At 34.9% G+C, this 10,021-nt stretch overlaps 1 protein-coding gene across 3 annotated transcripts in view; it reads right to left on the bottom strand.

Moving 5' to 3' along the window:
* Positions 1-2,152: 2,152 nt before the first annotated feature.
* The window catches only part of NYAP2 (neuronal tyrosine-phosphorylated phosphoinositide-3-kinase adaptor 2), a 318,522-nt gene continuing 310,653 nt past the window's right edge, over positions 2,153-10,021 (bottom strand). For all 3 annotated transcript variants that reach the window (XM_060411347.1, XM_042244319.1, XM_042244320.1), the window contains one exon: positions 2,153-7,556. In XM_060411347.1, coding sequence (XP_060267330.1) covers positions 7,329-7,556 — 228 coding nt within the window. In that variant the 3' untranslated portion in view covers positions 2,153-7,328. The remainder of the gene's footprint in view (positions 7,557-10,021) is intronic.

Below are 10,021 nucleotides of genomic sequence, written 5' to 3'. Positions count from 1 at the left end.
AGCAGGCAACTAGTGTATATCTTTTGTGTGATGTTCAAAATGTGTTTGAATTTCTGCAGTGAATAGCAAACTGACACTAATTTAAATGAGAGGCTCTGTTGCCATGGCTTTGTTTTAGACTCAGATAAGCTTAGCTTGAATTTTCAGGATCTATAAATACTATCTGTATAAGTTGGGGCAAGTTCTACAAATTTCAACAAGTTTACCTAGAAAATAAATATAATCATAGAGCTGAGGTAGGAATTAAGCAAAACAAATTCATCAACAGTTCAGTTTCTACCATGAAGTATGTAATAATTGTGTTGCTATTATGATTAATTATGAACTTAGGGTATCATTGTCTTCAGTTTGTGAACTAAAATCATTTCTGGATACTTTTAATATCATGCCTTAATCTTTTATTTTTCCTCTTATAGTTGTCACACAGTTCCACCATATATCTTGCTGTGTTTTATACTTTAATAAGAACTTCTTTAATTTATATAATAGCAATGTGGGGTTTCAATAAATGTGTAGGTGGATGGTTCAGTCTCTAAGTCATGTACAACTCTTTGCAACCCCACAGAGTGCAGCACACCAGTCTTCCCTGTCCTTCACTATCTATTAGAGTTTGCTCAAACTCATTTCCATTGAGTTGTGATGCCATCCAACCATCTAATCTTCTGTGACCCTCTTCTTCTTTTGCCTTCACTCTTTCCCAGAATTAGGGTCTTTTCCAATGAGGTGGCTCTTCACATCAGGTGACCATAGTATTAGAGTGTCAGCTTAAGAATCATTTCTTCCAATGAATATTCAATATTCAATGAGTGATTTCCTTTAGGATTGACTGGTTTGATCTCCTTGCTGCTCAAAGGATTCTCAAAAGTCTTCTCCAGTACCACAGTTTGAAAGTGTCCACTCTTCTGCTCTGAGATCACTGGAAACAATGAGTCTGAGGGAGAGCAAGGAGAATAGAAGAGAATTCAGAATATGGGGCACTTGTCATGAGCTGAGATGAATGGAAGTTGGAAGTGCTGACAATGGAAAGTATGGTTAGTTATTTCTTGTTCAGCCAAGAGGTAGGGTGATAGAGAGCCTTTGAGTAGCTAGAGAAGTGGAAATGAAGAGTGAGAATAAATTAGATTCCTTTTAAGAATGAACATGGAAATAATTTGTGAGAAACTTTGAAATTATAATACATTACTCTGAAATTCGATGTATAAGAGAAGATGTGAGTAGTTGATTAAGTAATGGTTAGAAACTATTAAAGGAGGCTGCTGAATGACAAATGCACATTTTTTATAAGTTTGTTGAACTCCAGGACCTTGTTTTATATGTATTTCAGACACTCAGTGGCACTTTAGTTACCAACACTCCAGTAACATTAAACATACTGACTTGCTCCCCATTTTGTTGTTATTGTTGTTTAGTCACTAAGTCATGTCTGACTCTTTGTGACCCCATGGACTGCAGCATACCAGGCTTCCCTGTCCTTCCCTACCTCCCTGAGTTTGCTCAAACTCATGTTCACTGGGTCGGTGATGCTATCCAACCATCTCATTCTCTGTTGCTCTCTTCTCCTCTTGCCTTTAATCATTTCCAGCATCAAGGTCTTTTCCAATGAGGCAGGTCTTTTCCAGTGAGTCAGCTCTTCACATCAAGTGGCCAAAGTATTGGAGCGTCAGCTTCAGCATCAGTCCTTTTAATGACTATTCAGGATTGATTTCTTGCCCCCTGTTTAAGCCAGATTAATTCTAGAAGTATGGCTGAACAAATGAGTGTGTTAAACACCTTTTAAATAAATGAACATCTTTTCTATGAATACCAGTCTAGGACTGTTGGATTTTTTTTTTTCCTTTAGTGCCTCCAGAACACTTTAGATACACACTGAATCATTTAATTGGAATTAGGTGCATATGAAAGAAAAAATGTAGCTTCCTCTTATTTACTGGATTGCCCATTTGAAGCAGAAGCCAGAGGGTGACTAAGGACAATTGAGGGTCACATAACTAGGGTGAAAGCCTCAGTCTTCAGTGACTCACAGGCAAGAGTTGTTTACCATACAATCTCACAGGCAACTGGAAACATGGGAAAATTGTGTGCATTTTTCTTTGAAAGATTTCTTACTAATCTTGTTTCTTGATGAATAAATACCAGCAACAACAAAGTCAACTAATTTAAACTATTGCTTTTATTATAATTACACGGGAGCACAAATAAATAAGCACAAAAGTATTGCAAAATATTGCCAATGCACTAAAGAAAACAATTTGTTTTCAAACAACATCTGGTTACTTCAGTAGTATCAAAGTACATTTATAATTACATATTACCTAAAAAATCAAGTACAAAAATTAAAAGAAATTAAAACATCAGTGTTTATATTAATATGTATATAGAAATGGCTAACAACACATGAGTAGAGAAATCTGTTATCTAATGCTTATTTGCACAACTTTTCAGGCACATACCTGACATTTTTAATGAGTTATGAAAAATGCAATATGACATTCAGATTTTTAAATATGGTAAACATGTGATGTTGGAATCGATGTTAAATGGTTTCTTTTAAAAACCCTGTCTTTTAAAAGCGTAGTGTCATTATCCACTAAAAACATCATTTGATATCATTTTTCTCAATAGCTATTTGTTTCAATTTCTTGAAAAGAGCAAGAAAGTAAACATACAACTGCTAAATACGTAAACACATTTTTAGTGCAAGATAACAAGACCTGTGACTTTACTGTGCTTTGTCTTTTATAATCACAGTGCACTTCACACAAATTGCTACACTATAAATGTTAACTGAAGGAGTTCCAAACAGAAGAAGTGCATACTAAACATTTTCATATATATTATATACAGTATGTATACTGTATGTGGGTGTATACATGTGAAAATGTAAATGCTTTTAGGGTGGGCAAACCCAGTCATATTTGGGAATAATTGAAAACTTCAAGAAGATTTTCACATAGGTTTGGTTGAGATAAATCCAACAATATTACTGTAAAGATGTTTTCCCTTAAGTTTAAAACTTCATAATATTTAAAGGGAAATATACTCAGATATTTTTACCCAGGTAACACACATCTTGCTACAATGTCATTGACCCAAATATCAAAGGGTTTTAAATAAATCCAAACCCCCAGCTATAATGTTCAAAGTCCAACATGGCAAAATGGATTTTCTTTTACTGATTTATATAGACAGCAGTACATATCCTATGTGTACACATAGAGGTTTACACATAAACATATTTTATATTTAGACATCAACTTTAGTATGTTTAGCATTTTATTTGACTATACACTTGATCCAGGAAAAACATATAAATACATATATAAACACATAAGAGATGTCAAACACATATGATATTGTATATCTTCTTAAAAACTCCATTTGAAACTACTAATGATTGTATAATGAAACTCCTTGAAGGCAGGGACCACATTTTTCTGAATGCTTAATGTCAAATGCTTTAGAAATGCTTTAAAATAGCTGATATATAAGTTGCTCAATAATGACCTGTTAAATGAATAATGGATTAATAGCTAATTGTTCACATTTTTCCCTTACAAGGAAGATTCAGTGAGTTAAGCTTAAGTACATAAGTATCATTTTTTTTTCACTTCCATTTAAGTTTGGGATGCAATGAATGGTGAATTGCTTTTCTATTCTACTCCTACTTCTTTGCAAGTTTGAATTCCCTCTCATCTCAGATAATTTGCTGTTAATATCATAGAAATTTTTCCTTAATTTTATAGGTAGCCATAATTAGCTTACAATTACTTTTCAATTTTAGGTGAGTAAGTCAACTTAACATAGAAGTAATATTGAAATTGCATTCTATGTTCATTGTTCTGATGTCTCACTTAATTAAAACAATAGAGTTGTTTAGTTTTACTAATTTGATCACCAAACTTGCTCATAAGAGTCAAACCACTTTGGATATAAGGATACGGCCTAAGCCAAAATGTAATAAGAAAAATGTTTCTCTCCAGAAAAATTGAAAGAAACCCATTTGGGACCTTGGGGTCTCTGAAGTCCCAGTGTCACTGCTTTGAAAAGTGAAGTTGTATCTGACTATATCCATTCAATTATCGTGTGTCTGAATACGTACAGTCTTTAAAACTACACATTTTAATTTCTTAATATTTTGCATTGTTTCATTTTAACATCCATTTTTGGGGAGTGGGCATTACCTTTTCCACAAATCAATCAGTTTTCACTCCAAACTTGCTTCCATAGTATCAACACTAGGGGAAATGTTGGCAGTGTTTACCTAAAACAGAACTACTCTACTGTTATACTTCAGAAAATGCTGGCTTCTGAGATTGGATAGAAAAGCAGGATTTGATATTTCCCTTCCATCAATTCTAAAGAAATGTGCGTCTTCTAAGAAGTTTTTCACATACAAAAGCATCTTGCTAACAGCCAATAAAGTTCTGTTTCTATAAAATTTGCTCTGAAACAATCATTTTTTATAGGGCTAAGCTTTCAACTGGTAACCATACAATGATATAATTTGTTCTTTGGCACTGCTAAAAAAAAAAAAAAAAAAGCATATGGAGTTTTATCACTCCATAGTGTTCTGGCTGTAGGTGGAATTTTTTATCATTTGACTAAATTCATAGGTATAAGTGCCTTAAATGGCTACCATCAGCGAGTAAGTTTATTTTTCTTTTTTATCCTAATGACCTCTTTTTTTCCACATAAAGAAATGCTGCACAGAAAGGAAATTAATTATATAATAGCTATTGCCACATAGGCTAAACTACAGTGAAGAGTTTTATAGTTACAGAATATCATTTCTTAAGTTAAATATCAGTGAAGCTGCTTTTCCAGATCTTTCAGTTACTTCCCACTGAAGGCAAGATTTGGAGACAGTAAATGGAAATGGTTGCCTAAGGTCAGATTTTCAAACAAGCTACCTTCTCAGAAAATAACTTGCTTGAAAAGGGAATGTATGAAACCTGGCAACAGCATTCATTTGGCAGAACAAACGGAAATGGCTGAACCCAACACAAATCATTTTGTTAACTATTTCCTTCTTGACAAGTGGCCAGCATTAAAAAATATCTTCTGCCTAATTCAGAGAGATACGGTAATGATGGGCATTTGAAAAACACACCTGTGTGTTCTACCTAAATGAAAATTTCAGGGGAATTACCCAATTGCAATTAGATCAAGCTTGACATATTCATATGACATATATGTATGTATGTGTAACAAGGTCAATATAAAGATGCTAATCATTGATGGCTTACATATATCTAATTCATGGGCTTGAGTATATGTGGTCATAATAACTTAAATCAGGGTAATAATTTGGGTCATAAACACATTTAATGTCAATTCTGAGTTTTACCTTAACACATTTTCAGCACTCTTAGATTTGTACTCCATTGATTTTGGGGTTTGAAACATAATCTATAACTGGTGGAATATGAGAGCAGGATCTATTTAAGCTACTTAAGATCTCTCCATGATTTCATGTACTAACTTGCGACTCTACTTTTGTTTTTTTCCACCTCAACGATACAAGCAAAATTTAAAACATCAGTAAGCATTCTATGTGTACAGTTCCCCCACTGAGTACTCATTCACGTGTAGTGTACACACGCACACATAACAGATACACACATGCTCCCACTCACCTTATTTCCCTTATTCTTTCAGAATTCTAGTTGGGCATCAAAATATACATTAATTATAAAATATTAAAAAATTATTTTATAACATTTCAAAGGCTTGAAAGAAACTATTACTGATAAAGCATTACTAGGTCTTTAGCAATATAGATTACAAAATTCCCCTACTTCCTGTTATATTTGGTTATATTGAGCAGCACTGTACTATTGCTGTCAAAACCCTTACAAGGAAAACCACTATGACAACAACTTCAAACACATACCTTTTCTCTCAGAAATATAATACTAAATTGATTGTTAAAGAAGAATCACATACTGTCCATTTTTGGGAAGCATAAATAGTAATTTAAATATACAAAATATATATGATAGTTTCCTTTTTATTCCTCCATGGGGTTATTTATATTCAACTAACAAGTTACTCTTAAAAGATATATATGATTTGTTTAACTTAAACTTTACCACCACAAAAATTGAATCCACCCCATCTCCCATCCCCTGCATTTCCTGTTTCTTCCTTGAAATAAAATAAAATAAACAATTGGTCATAATTCTTTGGTCATGGTGTCATCATCGGTAAGAATGTGATGAACATGCACGAGAGATTAACCCCCCAAATAGGGTGATAACTCGTTGAAAAGTTAACATGAAATACTACTCCATCCAGGCATCTAGATTTTGAGAAAGCTTGGCATTTAGTGTACTGAAATATGCAAACTCATCTGATTGAATGTTAGTTGATCATTTTCTAGGGGAAACAAACATACACGTGAAAAGTTACTCAAAAGTAGCGACTGCAGCAGCTCTAAAGCCACGGGTCTCGCCTTGAAAGCAGTCATGCTGTTTCACCTTCTATTCCTCGTCCTTTCCATTGTCACAGTGAACCCTGGTCTCCTCCAATCAGATCAATGATGCAAGGACATGTGTCCCTAAAGTCATTTCTGAAAGAAATGTTTTCTGCTGGGATGTCCAAATATTACCCTAGTAACTTTCTCTGGAGTCTGACTCACCATTGCTTAGTATAAACAAGATGACATTTGAAGAGAAATTCTTATAAAGCCAATGCGGCAAAAATATCAGTGTTGATGCAATGTGGATGTCCAAATTCAGCATCACATTGGCATTCATTCCCCATCAAACCCTTAAAAAGGTACAAAGCAACAAACAGATGTTCTTAACGATGTGATAGTCAACTTCTACATTACTAGCACCAGATCATATATTATGTGATTGAACATAATCCATACATGAGCTAGTGTACAGAAACCAAATGTAGGAAGAAAGAAAAACATTTTAAATGCAAAAATTAATAATCAAAGGCATCAAGGGACATATAAAAGAGATAACAAACCAGTTAATACCGAAATTGTATCATATAGTAAAACTCTTGGTATTTCTATCATTTATATACGTATAACGTGTATTATTTCAGGTGTCACCCATAAACTAATAAAATATTTACATCTCAATATCTTCTGGATTCAAAATAATCCATGATAAATAAGTGTGCCTTAAATGCAAGGAAATACGCATTTTATCTTGAACTCGCCATGAATAGGCACAGCTTCCCATGGGCTTTCCAGGGAACCACTGGCATTCCATTCTGACTGAGAAGATATGTAAGTTACTTATCACATGACCGAGTCGACCTCCCTCTTCGTGTTAAGTAACGTGGAGCTCACGCCATCCTGAACACAGTCATATGGCAGTATCCCAGAACACCGTTTGCTGTTTAGAATAGGGTGGAGGGCTGTACTTCTTTGCACCTGCATTCTTCTTCCAGCTGGGTAGGATAGGCATGCTATCCTGTTTGCAAAGCCCCTTTTCCGTTTTCTGTCTAGCTTTTATTTCCTTGCACAAGCAACGCTTTTTCTCAATCATCTCAAGCATTGTATGGTCTCCATGAAACCACTGCATGCATGCCACCTAGCAAAAAAGAAAGAGTGAATACAGGGAAAAAAAACGGAAAGAAAGCAGATTTGTTTTGCACTGTGCTAGTAGCTGTTTTGAAAAATGTCAGCCATTTCTATATTTTTGAAATTCTTACAAAGCAAAATTAAGGCATAGAAGTGCCAAAAAAATTGTACTTATATTATTAAACATTGAGATATTATGAAACAATAATTTAGGAGTGAATATTTTACCAATATGTTCTAAAAGTCCATGCTATGGAAATAAAATATGTAAAATGTTTAAGCCATTTGCCAAATATTTGCCTATTATTTTTATGTTGACTCCATTTTCCTATGGGTCTCAATATTCTAAGTTCAATTATTAGCATTACTTTCAAGAGAGATCTTATATGAATGTGATATGCTTTCATGAACGTTTTTATTAGTGAATTAAAGCTTAACATGTGTTTATAAATAGCATGGAATTTAGACTTTTAATCATTCTTCTACCAAAATGAATTTCAATGTACATCCAATGCTTGGAATATAAACACTTAAATAATTATTCTGCAAAGAAGTTTCACTATACATCTTGATGCTACAGAAAATGTTTAATTAGAATCATTGGTTTCTACAAGCATACTGATCCAGATCCTGAATATTTCCAGAACTTCAAAGAGCCAGATTCATCAGGTCAATTGGAAATCAGGAGAAGATTCAGTGATGACTGTATATTGATACACATACATCTACTACTGGGCAGGCAAACACTGCTCCCAGGCGCATGTGACTATGTCCGCCAGTAGCTGTTCTTTAGCACAGAGCTAGCAGGTTGGATCTGTCAGAAAATAGCAGTGTGATTGAGACAGAAATCCAGGATGGAGATGTTTACAGTTAATCATTTGAGCAAATCTATTGTACGGCTTGAGAGTTAAAATAGCTCGCTTGGAGGCACTAAATTTAATGATACAATTTTAGGAAATAATTGACAAATATTTATAACACTTTTTCTGGGGCTTCCCTGGTGGCTCAGTGATAAAGAATCCGCCTGCCAATGCAGGCGACATGGGTTTGATCCCTGGGTTGAGAAGATCCCCTGGAGACGGAAATGGCAACCCACTCCAGTATTCTTGCCTGGGAAACATGAACTGAAGAGCCTGGCGGGCTATAGCCCATGGGGTTGCAAAAGAGTCAGACATGATTTAGCCACTAAACACCAATATAATGCTCTATACCAAAACCCATTCTTACTACTTTGCATAGTTTAATGCATTTATTCCTCACAATGACAATGCTCTGAATTAAGTACTATTAATTACCCCAGGTGTATGTTAGTTGCGCAGTCATGTCCAACTATTTGTGATCCCATAGACTGGATCTCACCAGGTTCCTCTGTCTATGGAATCCTCCAGGCAAGAATACTGGAATGTGTTGCCATTCCCTTCTCTAGGTGATCTTCCTGACTCAGAGACTGAACCCAGGTCTCCTGCATTGCAGGCAGATTCTTTACCGTCTGAGCTACCAAGGAAGCCCCTGTTATCCCATAATGAGTAAAATGAGACTTGCAGAGATTTAGTAATGTGCCTAAGCTTACAGAACCAACAAATGACAGTGTCAAATTGAACCCAAGAGTTTATCTCAGTACCTGTGCCCTTCAGAACCGCATGCTACTGGTTCCAGTGCCTGTGAAACTGGAAAGGACTGAGACAACTCAGCACGACACCCTCCAAGGATGGGTCAGGAAGCTAAGTTTTCAAGAATTTATATATCTTGTCCAAACCAGGCAGGTAGGCTTTTATGTGAACAAAGCAAAACTGAATTCTCACAATTCTTAAGTCTTTATGGAAAGGACAAGAGCTTGAGCTAGAAGTCAAAGATTCAAATTCTGAAACTTGATGAGTTTCCATTGGTCACTCCTTTTCTCGGTTTCTTTATCTGAATAACTGAATTGATAACACCTTCATTTCAGAAGTTAGTTTAAAAATTAGATTGGGTAATGAAGGTGAAGTAATTAAAAGAAAAAAAACAGTGAAACATTGCCCTAGAATTATTATCCTAATACTGACAAATACCTAGCAACAGTTTCCCATACATGCTCTCTGCCATTCATGTGGAAAGAGCTCTACATATGTTATATTAATATTAAAGCCTCCCAGCCACACTGAAAGTTAGGGTTTAGTTACACATCACAAGTGAGAAAGACAAGTCTCAGAAAGCTTAAGGAACTAGCTCAAAGGAAGGTCATAGGTTACTGGTTGTGATACAAGTCTGTATCAAATTCAGATCTGTTTGACTCCACAGTAAATCATCTTTCTACTACAGCAAGCTCCATCTCCTGAATATTATTTAGATTATAATAATAGTTGTTATTGTATGTACTACCATTTCCAGATGCTATTCAAAAACTCAAATATATTTATAGCTTTATGAGTGAATAAAAACTGCTTGTCAAATAAATAAAATCAATGGCTTGAATTGATTAGCCAATGGCTTAGATTC

Source organism: Ovis aries, chromosome 2, assembly GCF_016772045.2.
Source record: "Ovis aries strain OAR_USU_Benz2616 breed Rambouillet chromosome 2, ARS-UI_Ramb_v3.0, whole genome shotgun sequence".
Taxonomy (NCBI): domain Eukaryota; kingdom Metazoa; phylum Chordata; class Mammalia; order Artiodactyla; family Bovidae; genus Ovis; species Ovis aries.
Note: the sequence above shows the minus strand (reverse complement) of the source record. Positions and strands in the feature narration are given on the sequence as shown.